At 37.1% G+C, this 24743-nt stretch overlaps 1 protein-coding gene across 1 annotated transcript; it reads right to left on the minus strand.

Moving 5' to 3' along the window:
* Positions 1-18785: 18785 nt before the first annotated feature.
* On the minus strand, positions 18786-20978 carry LOC145571168 (uncharacterized). Its single transcript, XM_081630244.1, has 5 exons — positions 20880-20978; positions 20667-20783; positions 20477-20558; positions 20293-20394; positions 18786-18887 (listed from the first exon to the last, which is right to left on the minus strand). The coding sequence occupies exons 2-5, from the start codon at positions 20720-20722 to the stop codon at positions 18786-18788; spliced, it is 342 nt and encodes a 113-aa protein (XP_081486370.1). The 5' UTR covers positions 20723-20783; positions 20880-20978.
* Positions 20979-24743: the final 3765 nt, after the last annotated feature.

A 24743-nucleotide genomic window follows, 5' to 3' on the forward strand; every position in this document is an offset into this window, starting at 1 on the left:
GTCAAATCTCATGATTAATTTATTTTGGTTAAATTAATAGTGAGAGTAGCCCTTCATTTTGTTGCACCAAGTTAAACCAAAATTTTATTTTAAGATTGGTTCTTGGATTTAATTTTGGTTATGCACTTGAATGAATTTTATTTGATTAGACTTATTTTAAGTTTTCATTTTTCTCAAAAATATTAATTCTAAAATTAATTTAGAATTAATGATAAATGTCACACAAAAATCGGGAAGTAATCCCAAGGCACTTGCACACAAACCAAGGCACAAGAGCATGAGCATCTCTTGGCTTTTTCAGCCCGCATTGAGCTGCCAAGGATGCGTGCTGTGCGCATAGGTGCGTGCAGTGTCGCCATGGTGCGCGCATGGCAACACCTTTGTGCTTCCTGTGCGTGCGATCGTGTGCGAAGGAACTGCTTGTGTGTGGCTTGGTGTGGCAGTGGGTGCACCATGTGTGCGGCTGACTGCTGTGAAGCAGCATAAGTTCGCACAACGGCAAGCCCTCAAGGGGCCTTCACAATCCAAACGTAGTGAGCACGCCCCGTAGGCAGCATTACATGCCTTGTGGTGCTGTAGGCTACGGGGTGACATTTGGCGTGGCCGTGGCTGTACGGGGAGCCCATGCAAAAGCACCCAAGGCCTCGGTGCCTAGCACAAGTTATGATGCAAGGAACTTGGGCGTGTTTAGGGATATGTAATTTTTCATTTTGTCGTTTTAATTATTTTAAATAATTTTTGGAGGCTAGGCCTCGGGTTTTGAGCGGCACTTGCAAATTTTTAAATTTGGCAAAATATTGTGTTTACCGGCTTAATTAATCGGATTAATTAAGTAGGATACGGAATTTAGTGGGAGCTTCAATTTTTTATTGTGCTTAATCACATAATTAGTTAACAAATTTGACTAGTTTTAATTAGGCTCGTTAATCGGATTAACCACCTAAGTTAGTTACTAGTTTACGCGTGTTGATGCATTGTTACTTGTTTTTCGTTGTAAAATGCATGGGCCATTCACATATAGTGAATGGATGAATGGAATGTATATTCTCTCACAGGTTTTATAAAATAGCAACTAGTGGGGCTCGATTAGGATAGAAAATACGGACTACGTTCCGTCATGTATTTTTGTAAATCTAAATACGGTCTGCGAACCGTTGAGTATTTTTGTACCTTAATATTTAGATTAATCCTAATCGTAGATACTAGTAGTTGCATTATTTTAGTTATGTCTTGAAGACGGAGTTTCTTGGAAGATAAAGCCATGAAGTTGCAAATCAAGACCCTTGAAGACTCAAGGGGTCATGCTAGTTGCCAAAAGCATCATTTACTTATGTTTTTGATATATATATTTATGCTTATATATATGAATGATATGTTAGTTGCATGTTTAGGATTTTGAATGCTGTGATGATTAATTAAGTTCACTTAAATCAACCAACATAGAAACCCTAGGTCCCTAAAATATTGAGTAAAACTTGACATTCCAAAACAACACTTACCGAACTAATGTGCATAGTGATGGGCTATGCCATAGCTAGGTATCACTATCTTCCTAGGAACGTAAGGTATGTTGATGGGTTTGCCAAAGCAAGACATCACATACATGTTGGTTTTGGTTAGACTCAATGATATGAGTGATGGAGTCCTAACATGTCGTGGCAAAGGAGATAAATTATTGAGAGAGCAATAGATGCGACGATTTATCTAACCAAGAGTGGCTTGGAGCCATTAGCAAAGAGTTGCTTACCTTAGAGTAATAAGTGTTAAGACAAGCCAAAGCATGCTTTACTACTCATTAATTCTTTGGATCATGGAATCGACTTATTCTCACCAAATAGGGACAAATTTAATGAGTGAATAAGACGTTTAAATAAGTTTGATATATATTCATGGATTCAATCTTATTTAAGTATTATAAATGGTTTTTCATTTCAAATTCTTTCAATTGTAGAACCATGTCTGCGAATAACTCATACAACCAATTCTCGTTGCGCTCAATTCTCGACAAGGAGAATTGAGTGGGCTAAATTTTCTTGATTGGCAAAGAAACTTGCGTATAGTTTTCATGCCAGAGCAAAAGGAATATGTCCTTGATGAGGAAATTCCCGAGACTCCCAATGAGGAAGTGACTCAAGCTGCCTTAAACCGATGGCAAAATGCCAATCGAGATGTTAAGAGCATCATGCTGGCCACTATGTCTCTTGACCTTTAGAAGACTTTCTTTGAGAAGGAGAAAGCTTTTGAGATCATTTATGAGCTTCAGAATATGTTAAAAGAGTAGGCCTAAACTGAAAGGTTTGAAACCCACAAGCAGATCCTTGAGAGCAAGCTCAAGAAAGGAGAGTCGGTTAGCCCACATGTACTCAAAATGATTAGTTTATTTGAGAACATGGAAAGGCTGATGTGGGGTATTCGACCGAGATGGCAATTGACATTATTCTCCACTCGCTGCACAAAGTCTATGATCAGTTCAAGATGAACTACAACATGCACAACATGGAGAAAACCTTCACCGAGCTTCATGGTATGTTGAAGCAAGCCGAGCAAACGCTTAAGGATGAGGGGAAGCATGACATACTTATGGTCAAGAAGGGCAAGCCGTTCAAGCGCTCAGGCAAGAAGAAGAAAGGCTTTAAGGGGAAGGGTAAGAAGACCTTTCCGCTTAAGCCAAAAGCTACCAAAGACAACAAGGAGAAGAAGGTAGCCTCTTCTAAATCTGATTCCGAATGTTTCTACTGAAAGAAGAATGGCACAGTTACTTCTACATCAGGTATTTTCGTTATAGACTTAAACTTCGCTAGCAAAACATCATAGGTATTAGATACCGGATGTAGCTTACACCTTTGTTCTCATGATCAGGGACTAAGGATTGACAGGAGGCTAGAGAAGGGAGAGGTTGAACTACGGGTTGACAATGGAGCTAAGATGTCAGCCGTATTTGTAGGAACTCTCAGTTTGTCTTTGCCCTTAGGGCTTGTTTTAGAACTTGAAAATTGCTATCATGTTCTTAGAGTTACCAAAAACATTATATTTATTTTGGCATTAGACGCAAAAGGATTTGAGTTTCGAGTTAAAGACAATGCATGTTCGTTTTATCTTGACAATGTTTTATATGGTAAATCATATTAAGAAAAAGGTCTTTATGTGCTCTCTCTAGACAAACAAGTTTATAATGTTGAAAATACCGCTAAGAAAGATAATACCATTGAGTTAAATGAGACGTACTTGTGGCATTGTCATCTTGGCAACATTAACATCAAACGCATCAAGAAACTTTTACAAGAAGGTGTTCTTGACTCATTTGATTTACAATCGTTTGAAAATTGCAAAGGATGTTTATTAGGAAAGATGATAAAGCAGCCATTGTCCAAGTTGGGAGAAAGGGCAAGTGACTTATTGGGCCTAATACACACCGATGTATGTGGACCAATGAGCACAAACACGAGAAACGACCATCGATATTTTATCACCTTCACAGACGACTATAGTAGATATGGATATGTCTACCTTATGTCGCACAAATCTGAATCGTTTGAGAAGTTTAAAGAATTTCAGAGTGAAGTTGAAAATCAGCTTGGCAAGAAAATCAAAGCCCTTTGATCAGATTGAGGTGGTGAATACTTGAACCAAGGATTTGATGACCATCTGAAAGAAAAGGGTATACTTTCAAAATTGACACCTCCAGGAACTCCACAATGGAACGGAGTATCCGAAAGGAGAAATCGAACCTTGCTAGACATGGTTTGATCAATAATGGGTCTTAGTGATCTTCCTATCTCTTTTTGGGGACACGCACTTCCTACCGCCGCACTAACACTGAATCGTGCTCCATCAAAAGCTGTAGAAAAGACTCCATACGAATTATGGACGAAGAAACCTTCCTAGTTGTCTTTTTTCAAGATCTGGAGTTGCAAAACATATGTTAATAAATTAATCTCTAACAAACTTCACCCCAAATCTGACAAGGTTTTCTTTGTGGGCTACCCAAAAGAAACCAAAGGGTATTACTTCTACAACAAATCCAAGAACAAAGTGTTTGTTGCTCGCGATGGTGTCTTTTTGGAGAAGGAACACCTTTCCAAAATGACAAGTGGGAGTAAAATCGAACTCGATGAAGTTCGAGAGGACGAGCAACAAAATCAAATTGACAGTTAAAGTGCTCAAACAGCATCTGTTAACGTTGGTCAAAATGTGCAAAGTCAAATCGACAATGAAAATACTTAGTCCATTACCCGACGTAGGTCGTAGAGGCCAAGGTCTCAACCTGATAGGTATCTTGGTGTCGTATTAACCGAGAATCAAGACATCCTAGTAGTGGATGAAGACGAATCGACAACCTAAAAGCTAGCGATGGCGAGCTCCGACTCTGCTAAATGGCAAGAGGCCATGAAATCTGAAATGGATTCCATGTTTGAAAATAAAGTATGGGACTTGGTTTTTCAAATTGAAAACCGACAAAGATGGAAATGTATTCATTTACAAAGCTAGACTAGTAGAAAAAGGTTACAGGAAAATTCATGGTATTGATTAATGATGAAGCCTTTTCTCCTGTTGCAATGCTTAAATCCGTTCGAATCATCCTAGCGATTGCTGCATATTACAATTATGAAATATGGCAAATGGACGTCAAAACTGCCTCCCTCAATGGAATTTTGGAAGAAAATGTGTATATGACACAGCCTGAAGGTTTTATTAACCAAAATAATGCTAGGAAGGTATGCAAGCTTAAAAATTCCATTTATAGGCTAAAGCAAGCTAGCAGAAGTTGGAATCTGTGATTCGAAGAAGCCATCAGTAAGTTTGGTTTTATCAAGAATCTAGATGAGTCTTGTGTTTACAAGAAGGTCAGTGGGAGTGACATCGCCTTCCTAGTCTTATAGGTCGATGACATATTGCTCATTGGAAATAGCATTCCGATGCTGGAGTTTGTAAAGGTTTGGTTGGAAAATGTTTTTCAATGAAAGACTTGGGAGAGGCTTGGTACATATTAGGCATCAAGATCTACAAGGATAGATCTAAGAGGATAATTAGATTGAGCCAGAGTACTTACATTTATAAGGTACTGGCTCAATTCAACATGGAGGAGGCCAAGAGAGGTCACCGACCCATGTCACATGGCATAACCCTAAGCAAGAAGCAGTGTCTAAAGACACCTGATGAGCAGGAAAGGATGAATAATATTCCATATGCTTCGCTTATTGGATCTATCATGTATGCCATGATATGTACTAGGCCAGATGTATCGTACACCTTAAGTGCTACGAGCCGATACCAATCAGACCTAGGAGAGGTGCATTGGACTGCGACCAAGAATATCTTTAAGTACCTGAAATGGAATAAGGATAAATTCCTAGTATATGGTGGCTCAGATGAATTAGTTGTTGAAGGTTAAACCAACATAAGCTTCCAAACAGATAGAGACAATTTTGATTCGCCGTATGGATACGTGTTCTGTCAATAGAGAAGCGTTTAGTTGAAAGAGTGCCAAGTAGCGCATAACTGCAGATTCTACAACTGAAGCCGAATACTTGGCAGCTGCTGGAGGCAGTTTGGATTCATAAGTTCGTTAGTGAACTTGATGTTGTACCATTTATCAAGGGTCTAAAAGCCCAGTATTGTGACAACAATGGAGCTATTGCTTAGGCCAGAGAGCCAAGGGAACATCAGAAGGTCAAACCTGTCAAGCGACGATTTCACATGATAAGGGAATGGAAGTCAGAGGGTTAAGTTAGAATTTTTAAAGTTGGAACAGACAACAACGTAGCCGGTCCACTTACTAAACCACTTCCTCATGTGAAGCACAACAAGCACGTTGAGGCAATGGGAATCAGGCATGTTGGTGATTGGCTTTGATTTCCTTGTTTAGTGTTTTAATTAATTTTGAACATTTTAATGTAAGACACTACGATGAACCATTCAAGTTTGGAGTAATTTAATTTCATGTAATTTTATCACTCCATTTCTATGTAATTGTGGTTTAGGATTAAATATTGATTCCATTCGGTTATGAGAATATTCAAAATAGTGTATCAAGACTAGTCTTTGATAAAGAAACACCTATTAAGTGAACATTGAATATTATAATTGAAAATCATCCCTAATCGAGGTCATTTAAATGACGGACAATTAATGACCACTTGAGATTAGTGTGTAGTTTGATTTATAGGACCGTTTCTTATGCTACAAGGACATGATTGTCATAAATCAGTTGCATAGATATTGGTTTAGAACCATACTGGATCAACCTATGAGAATACTTTAAAAGATTTTAAAATCTTCATAAGTATACCTCTCATTATGGCTATCGGAACATCTTTCTTCAACCATGAGTATTGTGAGTTCACATGTTTGAGTACTGTAGGGAATATTTCAAGCATCTCACACTTGAGCCCCATTATGATCATACACTTAAGTATGGTGGCCTCCAAAGGGAAGGAAGTTAGAGCAAAAGAGTCGCCAACAAGTTTTAGGAACTTGTAAATCGTTCACAGGGTGAAGGTTACACCCTTTCACGATCCATGAGATCGCTAACTCCATAGTCTGTAACCATGACTGGATATTCGGGGATGAAGGTACAAATCAAACCTAAAAGAGATTGAACCTGCCCTAAAAAAGGCTTCTACTTTATTCTTCTCATATTCATGTGCGCTTTCTGACTAACATACAATCAATATATTAATCCTACACCTGTTTAATCTATGTTGGTTAAATATTAATGTACAAGCTAAACTATTATTGGCGATCACTTGAATGAAAATCACATTAGCCTAAACAAGATTATTAATTATCTAATTAAGTGTGATTACAAGTATAAATTCCCTTTAAACCTGCAAGAGAGGGCGTGATCATGTAATAACAAATATATGTCAAGCAACATAATAACAACAATCATCATAATAATAATATCAATCTCATCGAAGCATAATAATATTAGCAAGATTCTAGGAATGATACTAACAAGATTAATAACACATCCTAGCATGTCACTAAACAATAAAGATCAAAGATTTATCCCTACCATGATAGAAGAAATAGGAAGCAACCTAAACATGATACTAGAAAGCAATAAAGACATCCTAACATGATACTAGGAATTAATACAATATAAACATGCTTTCTATAAAAATATAGTAATAAAAAACTACTTACTTTGATGCCTCGTATCTCTTTCTATCAAAATAATACACACGTTAGTAACTTCAAGGAAAATATTAAATCAAACAATTAATTTAAATAATTGAAATAGGGATTTGGGACCAAACACTCAGAAATTATCAATCTTTCACGTCTAGGGCGAAGGAAACTTTGAGCTTGGATAGGTGTGTCTAGAACTCGTGAATGAGGAATATTGTATTTTGTAAAAAGCAAGGCTTAGAAAGAGAAAGAATAAGCTTCTAGCTTGAGAGAGAGAAAGAATAGAATTAGATGATTGTTGATTATTGTTGGTGAATAAAAACAGGGAAATACGACCCTATTTATAGAGAAAATAGTCAGGAAACGATATAAAAGAGTTAGAATTTATATTGGAATAAAATTGGTTCTGTCACAGAGCGACAGGGTCCAGCGCGGCGCGACAGGACCGTCGCGACGCACTGAGACAGTTCTTTAGCGTATTTTGTTTTTATCATATCTTTTGATCCAGAAGTCAAAATAAGTCATATAATATGTCGTTGGAAAGATCACAAAGTGTAATTTTCAACCCAATTAGAATCAGATTAAAATATTGTGTAGATAAAAAGATATGGCCGAAATAGTGGAAAGGTTTTAGTTTTGGATAGAGTTTCGTATTTCTTTCATATCTTTTTTGTTATAGCTCGGAATTAATATTATAATATATCATTAGAATGATAATTTCAAGATATATCCAACCATATAAAATTTGGATAAAAAATATGAGGCAAAACAATAATATCTGACTGTCTTTGAACATCTTTAAATTCAAATAGAATTAGGATTTAAAAAAGGAAAGTTTTTATTCAATTTCAAATTCTTTGATCTTATCTTTTAAAAAATGATAATTAAGATATTTTTAAAACTAATAGAAGCTTCTAATAAATCCTAATTAGTTTAGGAATGGGATTAAACCTTTGGACCCTCCACATGATCATTGGGCCGTAGGTAAAATCTGGTTTGAGCCCAGTTTAGTATTTTGGCCATAACTTCCTCATTATTCATCGGAATTGGGCTTATAAAATATCGTTGGAAAGGTATTTTCAAGCCCCATACAACTACACATTTATTGGACCTTATATTTGACCAAACTAAACTAGAATGGATGTTTTCATAAATAGAGTACGAAATGAATGATTTTTGAAAACAGAAAGAAGTATTTTTATTAAAAATAGAGGAATCACGAGACTTTTTCACATTTCACCTTGCTCGATAATCAAATGACGTGAAAGATATTCATCACTGGGTTTGGTTTTGGGGAGATACAATCAGGTGTCTACAGAAGCCCCCACTTTGAATGAGTTTGGAGAAACGCATGTTTCGAAAACAAAAGTCAAAGTAGCGATAGGGACGGAATAATTAAAAATGTTCTGCGATCCTAAATCATTCTTATAATGCCGATACCTGCAAAATAGCGTTAGTTAAACATATAAAAGAGTTAAGGAACACGTATCTTGCAATGTCAAGCACATGTCTCTGGGGTAACCGATTTTATTGTTGTATGCTGTTATGACGACCTCCACAAGCTAGGGGACATCGCCTGAAGACTGCTCTTTGCTATGCTTGTAGCTGCCTTCAATTTCCGCTATGACATTCTTCCACATCTTAGGGAACACCATCGAATTGCTCTGCTTGTAGCACTCTTCTGTCGTTTTGTGACCTTCTTCCGCAAGCCAGGGAACACGATCAAAGATAAATCTGCTTGTAGCCATCTTCCGCTTTTTTGACAACTTCCGTCGTCGAACGTGACTCTTCTTGTAGTTACCTTCAGTTGTTTGTGACAACCCTCCACATGCTAGGAAACGTCGTCAAAGACCATTCTGCCTGTAACGATCCTCAGTTTTGCGTGACAACTTTCTTAGGAAAGTTATCGAAGATCACTGCTTGTTGATCCTCAGTTTGCTGGTGCTTTGGTGTAATGCTTGCTGTGCTATTGCTTTGGAAGTGTTGACAATCCTCTCTTTATTAGGAATAGTTGCAAACACAACTCTTAAATGATGAACGACAATCCGATTTAAGGAAAGTTGTCAATGCCACGTAACAATCCATCCTAGGAAATGTTGCCACGATGAAACGACAATCCGTATCTTAGAAATTTTACCAAAATCCAATTTTTGGGGAAAGTTGCCAATGCTTCGTAACAATCTGTCATAAGAACCTTACATTGATTTGCAATCCACGACTTGGAACATTTTCAAAAAAGAGTCGATCGACAATCCCTTTCAGGAAAAATTTTCCACTTACAAAAATGAATGACAATCCTCGTTGGGGAACCTTTGCCAAAATTTTTAAGATAAATAGAGACCTACGACAATCCTTTGGGAAATTTTTCCATAGGGACTGGGTGTATGACAATCCAATCTCAGAAAAATTGCCAAGGTTTCTATGAATATATGACAATCTGAACTTGAAAAAATTTTCCAATCAGAGAATGAGTACAACAATCCAATCTTGGAAAAATTGTCGAAGATTTGATGAATGTATGAAAATCCAAACTCGGAAAAACTCGCCAAATAGAAGAGGAGCACAACAATCCACACTTGGAAACTTTGCTAGTTTTGAGATGACAATCTAGTCTTGGAAAATTGTCGCATAGGTGATGTGCTTACTTTTGGACCAATGCCTTGGTGTTTGTAATGAGCCAATGTTTAGGCACTTAAGCTAAGTGAGATGATCGTCGTCAGGCCGATCACTAATTGCGATTGTAATCGAGCCGACTAATCATGTCAATTTGCTTATAGAGGCTAAATGGCGTACCAAGGAACCCAATCAATCAATATGACCGTCATCAAGTCGATCAGCAATCAAATATGATTTCAATCAAGCTGACTCCTGTACCTACATCTATATTTTGGACTATAGGACTTTGCTCATGTTTTTAAGGTTGGCCCAAGTTTTGGTGTACTTGACTCATTGTGATTTTTTTGACTCAATGTGATTGACTGACTTGAGGTTGACTCAATGTGTTTTGACACGACATGACTCAATGTGCATGACTCGTGTGTACGTTGTATTGTGATGTGCTTGACTCAAAATGCAAAAAAGAAAAAAAAATTTCCGCCATTTTTGTGGAGGGCACCGACTTTCTCCCGAAAAAGGAAGATGCGAAAAAGAATCGAAGTGAGTGTTTGAGTGTGCATGTTGAATGAGCGTAATCAAGTGTATGCATTGATGTTGCATCTCATTGTGTAAGGATTTATTCATCCTAGGCTATCTCAATTGTTGACTCGATGATGAAAGTATTTGGGTAACTTAGGTGCGGAGGCTAAGTACTTCATACTTTGTGATGTAATGATGTTTATGAGTTATTTTAATATGACAAGGCATGCTTCAACGTTGTGTTAAGATTTCATGACAAAGGGTTCCTAAGGGAAGGATTATTTGGTCATGTATCTGTGCAGTGTGTGAAAGTGACACTAAGGTTAGGCCGCAAAAGCTAAGTGTGTGGAAAAGTATTTTGAAAAGAGTCAAATAGTGGTGACTCTTAGACTGGGTAAGCTAATGAAGTAAGGATCAGCCCCTAAGTCTATCTCTAAATGGATAGGGATTAACACTGGAGATCCCTTGATATGGTCATGTATGAATGTGAATGTGAATGAATGAATTTTTTATTATGGTCGCACCACAATGTGAGGTTGCCTACGTATCCGTTAGGAATCAGGCTGAACATAGCTCTAGCTGAACCTCGCACAAGTGTGTGTATACCTCAAATAGGTCTTTTGATGGGTTGTAACGTGGTTATGCTAAAGGTTGAAGAAGAAAGGGATAAAGGCTCAAGACCCTAGATAAGCCCCCAAAGTGTGTAACCTTGCTTTTTGAATCTTTATATTTTTATGCTCGAGGTTTCTCATTTTTGAACTCTCTTTCTTTTGTTTATTTTTTTTCTCTCTCTTTTTTGCTTTATCATTTTTTTATTTTGATAAGTGTGGGCAATCCCGATCATGCGGTCTATCACTCACTTGGCTTTCATGTTTCTCAGGCACGGTACCGAGCACTCGATAAGAGACGCAATCCGAGACTTGTTCATATCAAAGACATGTTCATATCAACGACAATGGAACACTTGCCCTTTTCACACTTTTATTGCTATTTTAGTCTTTTTTGAATTTTTGAGATAACTCAAGCTTTTGTATTTAGAATTTGCATAAGTTGCACACTATCCCATCCTAAGATTAGGTAGATGTGGGTTGAAAAAAGAAGGGTCTATCGTTAGATGAGGCTCAAAGTGGTTCATCAAGAAAGAATTGTATATTTGAAAGGTGAAAGTGATATGATATAGCTACAAGAGGTGCCTCAAATCATTGGTATACCTTATGCTTAGTTCGGCATGGATTTTTCTTTCTTTTGTTTTGGCAATGCAATGCGATGATCAAATGCAAGAAAAGAAATGCTCATTTTATTAAAGAAGAAACCTATAGAATAAATCCAAGGAAGACAAAAGGTGCCTATGCGAGAATTTATTGGGAAAAGGTTTGAAAAAAAAAGAAGAAGAGAGCATGAAATCTTGTCGTTAAAGTCTACCTCGTACTTTGTCTCATCATTACCTTTTTTTTTCTTGTCAATCACATGACTCAAACTTGATTCAACATCCGTGGATGGGAAAAGAGTGTAGTGTATGAGGTGAACGATGTATGGAGGAAGCATGTAAGATAAAGGAATGTGAATGTGGAAAGTGCTTAAGAAGGAAAGTGTGAGATATGTATGGAAAGGTGATGTAGATGGAGAGATATGGAAAAAATAAGAATAGAGTGGACTCCCAACTCAAATGACAGAAAGAGCGACTCATGCATGAACCTAAGACATGGTCATGGTGTGAAAAGAGTATTTATAAAGTGTGTGCTAAGACTAGTGAGTGTAAGTGGCATGTTTGACTCGTGTCATGACCATATGACTAGACTATGTGACTATACTCAAACGAAATCTAAGTTAGGACTTGTGTAAGACAATAGGGCTGTGTGCTTAGACTCAATTAAGAACTAAATACGATTTTTGTCATTAATAAACTGATTACTTAGATTCGGCGTGAAGACTCAGGCAGAAAACTGGACCATCGCTCAAACGATGGAACTGTCGCGCTGCGCCAGCTCTGTCGCAGTGCGACATTGCTGTCGTGTCGCGCCGGACACTAGCGTGTCGCGCCACAGGCCAAACTTCAGCGTCATTGCTGAAACGTCAGTCTAGGTGTGTTTCTAGTGTTCTAGCTTAGAGGGAGAATCCTATAGACGTACTAAGTCAGGTTCGATCAATTTATTTAGACTTTAAAAACTTATATTAATTGGTTAATTAATTAAGGAAAGTTCTTTAGTCATTAATCAGTTTATTTAAACTTAAACATAATTCAAACAAACGGCTATTGTAATCACATGTAAGTATGCACAAGTAAACAATGCACAAGTAGTCAAATAGTCACAACATGATGCAATGAGTTTGCAACCTAACCATGGCTCTTGTTCTCTAAAGTTCAAGGATAAGGGTTAGTCAAAGAGGGTCCATGGTTATGAGTCCGGATGTACCGCGCGGAAGCCTTACCTTTGGAAGGGTTGGCACATGTGGATGGGACCTCGCAAGTTAAACTTGCTTCCACGGTTTGGTGAATACACAAACTCGGATGTACCCTTCGTTGCCATGAGCGTTCGATTGGGTAGATGGAGCGTGAATTCCCAGAGGGTTATGGCCATATGTAGAACAATAATGGGTTCAGAAAAGTGAGAAAAACTCAATCAGGAAGTAGAATCGAGCAAACAATACTACAATTGGACAAAACAAGAAGGTAGATTTCTGTCTCAGTATTGGAAGAACTTGGCGCAAGACAACAGAGTAGGTAGAACATTATCCATGTTATGAATTTCCAGAACCCTTTGTTGTAAACGGCATAAGACAACCTGGATTGGAAATATTTCTGGATTGTTGCTTTTTAGATGAAATCCCAACTCCTATCCATAAAGAAAAAGCACCCCCATGCATTGACTTTAATGTCATGGGACTTCTCTTTGGGAAAGAAAAGAATGAGCCAAGATATATAGAGGATAACTCTTCACTCATTCAAACAGTCCTACAAAGCGAGAACTTTGATCCTTCCAAGCTCATCACTCCAGCAGAGGATTTAGTACAAGGATGGCGCAAGACAGTGAAGGTGACTACTGCAAACGGAAAGAAGATCTCAAAAACTACAGGACAAGGTCCAATGTTCGAAGAATCATCTGAGTCAGGGTCAGAGTCAGAGTCTTCCCCTATCGAGTCCTCTAAGTCTCTTGTTGTAGCACCTCCCTCTAATTTTTCTATTTCAGCATCTACTCCTAGGATAGTTAGCAATCAAATCCCAACGGACATTTCTTTATTCGATGTAATGATCTCTGAGTTTAATAATATGTCTTCTTCCCCATATTCCTCGTGTCTTTCTTTAACTAAAGATGACGAGTATTGCTTAAATAACGATGAAAATGACAAAGAAATTATTAAAGCAATGGAAACACTTGAAAATAAGACACCAATAATTGAGGACACTGAAACGGTTGATATCTCAAAAGATCTGACAATTAAAAGAGAAGTTAAAATCGGATTCACGCTAAACAAAGATGAAAGAACCGGTTTAATTAATCTACTTAAAGAATTCATCGATGTATTTGCCTGATCATATGAAGATATGCCAAGAATTAATAGAGAAATAGCTCAGCACACTATACCACTAATCCCAGGAATGAAACCTGTAAAACAAAAGTTGCGTCGAATGAAACCGACGTAGCTCTTAAAATAAAAGAAGAAGTACAAAAACAAATAACTGCAGGTTTTATCAGGGTATCCAAATACCCCGAATGGGTTGCAAATGTAGTCCCAGTTCCAAAAAAGGATGTTAGGGTTCGAATGTGTGTCGACTATCGAGATCTTAATAAGGGAAGTCCAAAGGACGACTTCCCTTTACCACACATCGATATTTTGGTAGATAATACAGCGAATCATGCACTTCTCTCATTCATGGATGGATACGCAGGGTACAACCAAATTCTCATGGTCGAAGAAGACATGGAGAAAACAACATTCATAACACCTTGGGGTACTTACTGTTACACGGTAATGCCATTCGGGTTGAAAAACACGGGTGCCACTTACCAATGAGCAGCAACTGACCTACTCCATGACATGATGCCTAAAGAAGTCGAAGTATATGTGGACGACATGATTGTGAAATCTAAAGACCGTCCAGGACATCAAGTGGCCTTAAGAAAATTCTTCGAGAGGGTATGAAAATACAACATGAGGTTAAATCCATCCAAGTGTGCTTTTGGAGTAACCTCAGGCAAACTCTTGGGATATGTCATAAGCTCTAGAGGAATAGAGATAGACCCAACCAAGATCAAAGCAATCGTGTCAATGCCACCGCCCAAAACTGAGAAGCAAATTCGAGGATTTATTGGCCGGTTGCAATGTATAAGTAGGTTCATATCTAAGCTAACAACAATATGTGAACCGATATTCAAGAAGCTTAAGAAAAACGTGCCAGTAATATGGGACGACGAGTGTAAAAAAGCCTTTGAGAAGATCAAAGCCTATCTCGCCAATCCTCCCGTATTAGCCCTGCGCTTCCTAGAATTCCTCTAATGTTGTACTTAACAGTCACCAAAGAAACAATGGGAGCTATGCTCGCACAAGAGGTAGAAGGGAAAGAAAACGCTATCTGCTACCTAAGCAAAATGATGCTCGAATATGAAGCACACTATACATCACTTGAGAAATTATGCCTCACATTGGTGTGGGCCACAACCAAGTTAAGACACTACATGCTTGTTCACATAGTCTTTGTAGTGTCACGAATGGATCCTCTCAAGTACTTATTCGAGAAATCCACGCTTAACGGACGCATATCAAGGTGGATAACCAACCTAGCCCATTTTGATGTAAGATTCATGCCTCAAAAGGCTATTAAAGGATCTGTAGTCTCGGACTTCTTAGCGGACTTTCCGATAGAAGATTCGACACCAATACACAACAATGAATTTCCAGATGAAGACTTGATGGTCACGGAAGATGATACTTGGACTTTATACTTCGATGGAGCCTCGAACCAAAAGGGTTGTGGCGTAGGAGTCCTATTAGTATCACCTAAAGAGGAGCATGTTCCGATTTCAATAAAGTTAGATTTCGACGTTACCAACAACGCTGCAGAATATGAAGCATGCGTGGTAGGCCTCGAAACAACTTTAGCATTGGGTGTAAAGAAACTTCGAATATTCGGAGATTCTTCCTTGATCATCAACCAAATCTCCAAAAGATGGAAAGTAAGGAGCGAAAGCTTAGCCCCTTACCAAACCTATCTGGAAACTCTCACCGATCAACTGGAAAAGGTAGAATACAAATATCTACCTAGAGAAGAAAACCAATTTGCCGATGCCTTGGCAAGACTAGCCTCAATGGTTAGGATTCCTAAGGAAATTGAACAAATGCCTCTAACTATAGAGAAAAGACACAAACCAGCATACATTCAAGCTATAGAGGATGATGAAACTATCCAAGAAGAAGAGGGAAAAGAAGAACCATGGTATACCGATATACTAAATTATGTCACCAAAGGAGAATACCCTCCTCATGCTGACAAAAGAGCAAAACGAGCTTTAAGACTTTTGGCTTCCCAATACGTACTCATAAATGATGAGTTACACAAAAGGGTACCTAAAGGTCGAGCCCTATTATGTGTAGGCAAGAAGGACGCTCAAAGAACTATGAGAATAGTCCATGAAGGAGTATGTGGAACGCACGTTAATGGCAAAATGCTAGTCCAAATGATAATGCGAGAAGGATATTATTGGACTACCATGAATAGGGACTGTCATCAATATGTAAAAGGATTCCCTAAGTGCAAAATTTATGCAAACTTGCAACATATTCCTCCATCTCTTCTCTACACTTACACCTCACCATGGCCATTCTCAACATGGGGAATCGATATAATCGGAAAAATCACACCTCCTGGAACAGGAGGTCACGAGTACATCTTGGTAGCAATCGATTACTTCACAAAGTGGGTTGAAGCACAATCATATGCTAAACTCACTACAAAACATGTAGCACTCTGTAGCGAAAGGAAATAATTTGTCGATACGGAGTCCCACATGAGATGATAACTGACAATGGAACTCACTTTCAAGCCGAATGTGAAGAATTGTTACAAAATTATGGTATTCAACATCACCATTCTTCCCCTTACAGACCTCAAGCAAATGGAGTAGTTGAGGTATCTAATAAAAATTTAAAAACTATAATCGAGAAAATGATAGAAAATTACAAGGATTGGCCTGACAAACTCCATTTTGCACTTTGGGGTTATCGCACGTCAATTCGAACGTCAACCGGAAACACGCCATTCGCCCTAGTCTATGGAATGGATGTCGTGCACCCTGTAGAGCTAGAAATACCTTCTCTACGCATTGTGTTAGAAAGTAAACTCGATGAAGTTGAATGGACTAGAGCACGGTATGAAGAGTTAATTCTACTTGATGAAAAACGACTAGAAGCTCTACATCATACCCAATGCTACCAAACTCGTATGGATAGACACTTCAACAAGAAGGTCAAGACAAGAAACATCAAGGTTGGAGACTGGGTACTAAAAGCACTAAGGAAAAATGTTTTGGATCCAAAAGGCAAATTCAGGCCCAATTGGTCCGGACCATACATTGTCAAAACAATCTTGTCAGGAGGTGCAACTCAATTAACTAACATGGACGACAATGAATTCTCAAACATGACCAATCTTGACCAACTTAAGAAGTACTACCCATAATTACTTGAGTAGGACACTCAAGAGAGCTACGTTTGGCATGATTCCTTAAGAAAGGATACGTAGGCAACCCTTTAAAGGAAGCGGCCACTTTAATTATTAAGAATTTCACGTCCCAGCATTGACAAAAGCAAAAAAAAAAAAAAAAAAAGACCTTGTCGCCAAACGACAAGCGTGTCGCCAGGCGACAGCTGGAAAAGTCTGGCGACAGACTCGTATGAGTAGCGCCAATTCTCTGCGGACATCTGGACAACTTTGGTGCATTCTGGAAGTTTTTTCGACTTCCGTACATGAAGAAATTTTTTCAGAAAAAATATTTTAAGCTGTTTTCATTGCTTTAAATAATTTAATGTAAAGTTAATTTAATTAAAAAGCTGAAATTGCATTAATAAGTAAAGAATTACATTATTAATGGAATTTAAATAAAGCTTAAAAAAATTAAAATTAACTTAAATTGTCTAATAAATTGAAGGAAAAGCAATGCTCTAATCTTTCTTTTCTTTCTTAATTCTTTTCCAATTCTTGTCAGAACCTTCCTCTTCATCCATCACTTTTGCTAAGAGACATCCATTAGAGGATCTACATTCGATTTTAGTATGGATAGTCTCTCCCACAGCTAAAACTCCATGCTTTTTCTCTACCCAAACCTTCTTTTCTGTAGAGTCCACCTTTCTTTTCCCTTTGTCTTTATTATCACTCTTCTTCTTAGGCATCACAGGAGTCTTAAACTCAACTCTTTCACCTAGACGTTCCTTAGCAGGAAATTTCTTGTCACCAAGGCAAGTCTTCACATTGGTCTTCTCAACTTTGGTTCGCTCCTTTTGAGATATACCAGTCAACCATTTCTTCACATCATTGGACAAAGAAGGTGGAACCTTTTCGGTAATCACTTCCCATAAAGGCCTAGCACACAAATACTTGTCAAATCGTTCAACTTCTTGTGAAACAGGGAATTCATAAGGGCGACGAAGATCTCCCGTAGGAATGGTTTGCGCAATCCCATATTGCCTCTTTACTCTACAGGGATAATAAAAGGTCAATTTTGACAAACTAGAAAGACGGCAAAAGGGTTGGGTATTACAACCAATCATCTTTTCAAGCTTCCACCAGGGAACGAACCATTTAATGGAGAAGTCACAACAGGCAAAAACTTTGCCCCACTCACGACGACCCATCTTCAAGGAGAAACGTTTCTTTTGTCGAACAAAGCAATTGGGGGTATATTTGTCAATATTATCAGGAAGACTAATCAATTCTAGTCCCTCCATGAGCCACATCTGTAAAAATTAATGCACATAATCAGTATTGCTATACAAAAATATGTTTTTAATTTCTGTAATTAAGAATATTATTTTTCTACCTGTAATAAAATTGGAGAGCCTCGAAGAGGTGCTTCAGGATTCTTTTTCAATTCATCAAAACTAAGCATAGTCTCTCCAACGATTAATGGCATTGGATTTCTCCCAGATTTGATTTGTTCTAGCACATATATTATAATTGCTTGACCATCATTATTTTTACCATTAGTAAGAAACACTAGTGGAAAAAACATCATCCGTAACGGGCAAAAAGGGCCCATCCGTAACGGGCAGCGTCCGTTACGTATGCGGCCGTTACGGATGGCCAATATTATTCGTAACGGGCGGTGTCCGTTACGAATAACACGTTATTCGTAACGGGTAGATAAAATGTCCGTTACGAATAATGGGTTATTCGTAACGGGCATTTCAGGTGCCCGTTACGAATAATGTATTCGTAACGGGCATATCAGGTGCCCGTTACGAATAAGTCTTTATTTGAACTAAAATAAGACTCTATTCGTAACGGGCACTATAAACGCCCGTTATGCATTCAATAGATACTTTGTCCTAAAGTAGTGCGCCCACTGTTCTCGAACCACATTCAAATCTTCAATATCATACGGGGCTTTCCTTGGACAATAATCCTATTAACAACAAAAAAAAAAAAAAAGCATACAAATGAGGTTACAAAATAAAAACAATCCATAATAGAAAAAATCATTTGAATAAATGTTATGGTCTAAATTATGGAAATAAAACTCAAAATATAGAAATAAAACACAGAACATCCATAATCCACTTATATTTTGGTGTCTATGAATTGAAATCAATGAAAGTAGGACCATTAACTCACTTTTGGGACCATATTAAGCCAAAAAGGCTTCAATATTGCCTAAGGGGTTTCTATCTTTCCCATCTTTCATGTATTGGTTCAAATTATAGAAATAAAACACATAACATCCATAATTAACTTATATTTTGGTTTCTATGAATTGAAATCAATGTAATAGGACCATTTACCCCCTTTTGGGAGCATATAAAGCCAAAAAGGCTTCAAAATTGCCTAAAGGACTTATATCTTTCCTATTTTTCATGTATTGGTTCAAATTATAGAAATAAAACACATAACATCCATAATTAACTTATATTTTGGGTTCTATGAATTGAAATCAATGTAATAGGACCATTTACCCCCTTTTGGGAGCATATAAAGCAAAAAAGGCTTCAAAATTGCCTAAAGGACTTATATCTTTCCTATTTTTCATGTATTGGTTCAAATTATAGAAATAAAACACATAACATCCATAATTAACTTATATTTTGGTTTCTATGAATTGAAATCAATGTAATAGGACCATTTACCCCCTTTTGGGAGCATATAAAGCCAAAAAGGCTTCAAAATTGCCTAAAGGACTTATATCTTTCCTATTTTTCATGTATTGGTTCAAATTATAGAAATAAAAACATAACATCCATAATTAACTTATATTTTGGTTTCTATGAATTGAAATCAATGTAATAGGGCCATTTACCCCCTTTTGGGAGCATATAAAGCCAAAAAGGCTTCAAAATTGCCTAAAGGACTTATATTTATCCTATTTTTCATGTATTGGTTCAAATTATAGAAATAAAAACATAACATTCATAATTAACTTATATTTTGGTTTCTATGAATTGAAATCAATGTAATAGGACCATTTACCCCCTTTTGGGAGCATATAAAGCCAAAAAGGCTTCAAAATTGCCTAAAGGACTTATATCTTTCCTATTTTTCATGTATTGGTTCAAATTATAGAAATAAAACACATAACATCCATAATTAACTTATATTTTGGTTTCTATGAATTGAAATCAATGTAATAGGACCATTTACCCCCTTTTGGGAGCATATAAAGCCAAAAAGGCTTCAAAATTGCCTAAAGGACTTATATCTTTCCTATTTTTCATGTATTGGTTCAAATTACAGAAACAAAACACATAACATCCATAATTAACTTATATTTTGGTTTCTATGAATAGGATTAAAACACATAACATCGCCACACTAACCTCCTCTAAGACACCTTTGCAATCCAAGTGGGAAGTAACAATCTCATACATATATCTCATAATGTAGTAGCCACACTCAACGCCTCCTTTTTGTTGAGCACACTAGCATATATAACAAATAGTAAGGACATTTTATATTCAAAGTTAACAATGTATGATAAAACGGGGTGAGTTGTGTATTTACCTCCATTTGTATGAATTTCAATTTTTGCCTATGTGCTTTCAATTCATTCCCTGTGAGATTTGCCCGATATACTTTATAAGCCCTACAAAAATGATAGATAATTTGGCACTTAGAACAAAATAATCTACAACACCAGAAACAATATGAAAATAGAAACTCAATTGGGCACAATTTGAAGTTAGTGGCTCACGTCATCATGATTTCGGCAATTCTCATTGGTCTTGGATTTTCTTTAGGTTGCTTCATAGAGTCAAACTCATACGCTAAACCTAATTGTAGATCTACCACCACAAGAACCCAATGTCCACTACATCATTTAAAAGATAAAGATAAGTTAGAGTATTAGAAAACAAATCATTTATAAAAACAAGTTTAGTGGAAGTATTAAAAACATAGTTCGAACCTTGCTACATATGGAGCCACTATGAATTTGCAACGTTTACCCGCCTTATCTAATTCATGCAAAAATGCATTCTTCACATACACATAAGTTTCAAGGTAATCACTCTAATTGAAGATTCAGAAATGAGTTGGGGACAAAAGAATGTGATCTCAGTTTTGTTGAAAAGGTCGATGACATTGTCTACTAAGTACCTACATGACAAAGAAAAATCAGCATTATAGAAGTAAAAATATTATTATATTAAATAAAACAACCAATGTAAAGGATTATTAAGTAACCTACATGATATAAACATGGATCAATGAAACATTAGCCCATGCTCCTCTTAGAAATTCACGTACATCGGTAGCAGTTACCCAAATGTGTTTGTCGCTGTCAAAATGAAACATCGAGGCCTTTAAAAGTACCGATGTTGTATCATACTTTGCATCATCAGAACTCATTAACCAATACAACAACTCACACCCCTTACCAAAAGTCTCAACAATTTTATCTTCAAGTGGTTGGAATTTTGTGGGTTTGATGGTAGATTGCCTTGATTTAACGCCACAACTATCGTCCCCTTCTTTGCTTTGGGTAGATCTATGCTTCTTTTTGGGTGATGGTGAAACCTTTAAGAAAAGACGAATATTAGTCCTCGTAAAATATACAAAAATGATGGAATTTAATGTCAATAGTAGACGAATATACCTCTTCATCAAAAAAAACCATGTCAACAGGCCATAGTACAAAGGCAGACTTGGCTTTACCCAACTTAGTCACACCATCGGCATTCGGTATCGGTATATCAAGGAGGGCACAATCGGGATAAGGGTTGTCCACACTAACCCTGTAATGATCGGGTAACATCTTCAGGTTGTGAGTAACTCCACCGATAACAGGATATACCGTTCCATCTGCCACAACCACTAAATTTTGATTGTACTCATCTTTCAAAGCAAGGCGACATTTAGTGGCTACCTACATAATACAAAACACTCGATCAATATTATACATGTTAACCATGCTAAGTCACATCTTTAGTATTAGTTCATAAGACATATACCTCTATCACACGAGTGCTTTGTGTTGCCTCCATGGTCGTCTTCAGTTGCATTCCTTGAAATGCCTTCACGTCACCGGTCATATGTGGTAGTAATTTGGCGAGATAAGCTTTCACCTCCATTGCCACACGTTGATCCAACCTCTCTTGAATCCTCTCTTCAATCCTCTCTTCAATCTTCTCTTCAACCTTTTCATCTAGCCTCGCCTCAAATTCTTGAGTTAGGGTAGCTTTCATTGATTCTAACTCTTCCAATGAGCATCCACCTTGGCCGGATGATTTACCCTTTCTATGTCCCTTCCCAAATACTTGTGTGTGACTAACTCCAACCCCACACCTTCCTAGTCCTTTTACATGCCCGCGGTGATCCTTTTTTCCTAAAGCCTTGTTCAGGGCATCCATACCAATACCTTCACTTGAATCGTTTCCTTCAGCATTCTTTTCCAAGTTTTCCAACTATTAACAAAATAAATGTAAATAAACATATTATACAGCAACAGAATTACATAATGAGATTCCAAGAAAATTTCATAATTTGGCAGAACCTTAACACTAAACTGATCAGATCTGGTTGGCTTAAAATTTTCAGCCAAAACCTGAACTGATCAGAACCGATCTGAATTGATCCGAACTGATCAGAACTTAAATTCCAGCCAACATCTGAACTGATCAGCTCTCAAATTTCTGCCACAACATTACACTTCTCAGCTCAAGAATTTTAGACCAAACCTGAACTGATTAGAACTGATCAGTTCAATAATTGCTTCAAAAAGATCAGTTTGTTAATGATCAGAGCCAAAATTTTCAGCAAAAACATCCCCTGATCAAAATTTTTAGCAAAATTTTTGTGTGAATGATGATTTGTTATGAAGATGTATGTAATAATAATATTTGATGTTACTAGTATAATATAGGTAGCTGCCTGGCTGTGTACTACTAGACATCAGAAATATTAGATGTCTGCATTCTGCAGCCTGTTCTTATATTTATGATGAATTTTTTTTTTTATTTTTTTTTCATGTACCATTATTAGGTTTAGGGACCGGGAATGGATTTACTCCGTATAAAATTATTTTTGAATAGGATAAAATATTTAAATGTTTCGTGGAGATAAAGATATAAATTTAATTTATGCTTAATTAATTTCTAGAGGAAAAATATTTGATTATTATAAATTTCAATGTTATAATTAGAAGGTGTCATGGTTTTGGCTTGTGAGGTGGTGATGTGTTCCGCCTCTTATCCATATTATCAACGGATTAACGAACCAATCTTAGAGATAAACAAGTATATAGGAAGGACATTTTGGATATTTCAAATTCAAGACGAGGTCATTACGACTCATTATTGCCCCTATCTATGAAAAACATCCCCTGATCAGAACAATTCAGTTCTTATTTGTTCTGATCAGTACCTAACTGTTCTGATCAGTTCGGATCAGTTCTGAACTGTTATGATCAGTTCTATACTGTTCTGATCAGTTCTGATCTGTTCTGATCAGTTCAGTTCTATACTGTTCTGATCAGTTCTGATCTGTTCTGATCAATTTAGTTCTATACTGTTCAGAACAGATCACAACAGTTCGGAACTGATCTGAACTGATCAGCTATAAATTTACAGCCCAAACATGAACTGATCGGAACAGATCAGCACTGATCAGAACTGATCAGCTCAAAAATTACAGCCAAAACCTGAACAATACTTACAATAGCACTGGCAATTTGCTGGGTTTCGGTATTCTTCGGGTCTATAGCCCACGATCCATCTGCACGACGAGTTTGACGGGCCAAAATCCACCACATAGACCGGTTTTTAAGCTTTTCACTCATTACACTGCTTGTCGTGGAATCTGTTGTGGTTGAGGTTGAAGATGATTCTGCTGGAATTCTGTTGGTCTTACTCCAATCAACTCGAGCCCTCTCATAACTCTTGGAGCCTAGATGGTGGCGATGCTTATTATTCTTTGCATTTTCCTTGCCTTTTTCACTCAAAGCCTGTTACAAATGAAAAAGCTAGTGTAAGTAGTGTTATAGTTGAAATGAAGTATGTGGAAATTACTTTCATAATTGCATACCTTAAATTCATCTGTATTGCAATATGTCTCAAACTCTTTCCATTGCTCTTCTGTGATGTATCCTTCATAAAGCTCCCAAGGCTTAATGTTTGCACTTGGTGAGTCAGGCGGAGGTGATGTTTCCCTAGTAATGAATCGTGAAATTAACCAAGACTTGTGCTTCCTAAATCTAGCACCAACAGCTTCGTGGAACTTCTTCTCTTTAATACCCTTGGGATCATCAATGTGGAACTTCCGCTACAAAATTAGAGTTTGTTAATATTTAGAATTAATTATAAGTATCACTAACCATATTTATATCTTAATTACCTTACTCTCCTCCCACAAGTTTTGCTTTTGAACTTTATCATAATTCTTATATCCCTTCACATTAATGTTAACTCTTTGAGCACAATTACCAATTTGCTTCCCATAGGCAGCTTCCCACTTTCCCGTAGGCATGTCAAACTCATCAAATTCGAGGAACATGGGTGTAGTTGTTTGGACTGCTTTAGATGGGCCTCGTCCTTTTCTTGTAGATGACTTTCCTTGGGAAGTGGAGACATCCATGTCACCAGATTGTTCATGTCCATCACGATCACCTATGTTTTCTTCCATTGTAGTAGCCTACACCTACACAAAGAATGAAATTAATAAGAATTGGAATCAAAATCATAACATTAAAATTATATTAATGTAAAAACTATACAATAAAGTAACTAATGATTTAAATATATACCAATTTAATAAATTCAATATTTATAGCCAA

The sequence above is a fragment of the Chenopodium album genome, chromosome 12, assembly GCF_948465745.1.
Source record: "Chenopodium album chromosome 12, dcCheAlbu1.1, whole genome shotgun sequence".
NCBI classification, from domain to species: domain Eukaryota; kingdom Viridiplantae; phylum Streptophyta; class Magnoliopsida; order Caryophyllales; family Amaranthaceae; genus Chenopodium; species Chenopodium album.

Bases quoted from the DNA above. Each gene is read 5' to 3' on its own strand.
- LOC145571168 (XM_081630244.1), bottom strand. From the start codon at position 20,722: ATGAAGCAACCTAAAGAAAATCCAAGACCAATGAGAATTGCCGAAATC. The intron at 20,559-20,666 runs GTGAGCCACTAA...TCATTTTTGTAG, and splicing joins ATTGCCGAAATCATGATGAC to GGCTTATAAAGTATATCGGG. The intron at 20,395-20,476 runs GTAAATACACAA...TATATATGCTAG, and splicing joins TGAAATTCATACAAATGGAG to TGTGCTCAACAAAAAGGAGG.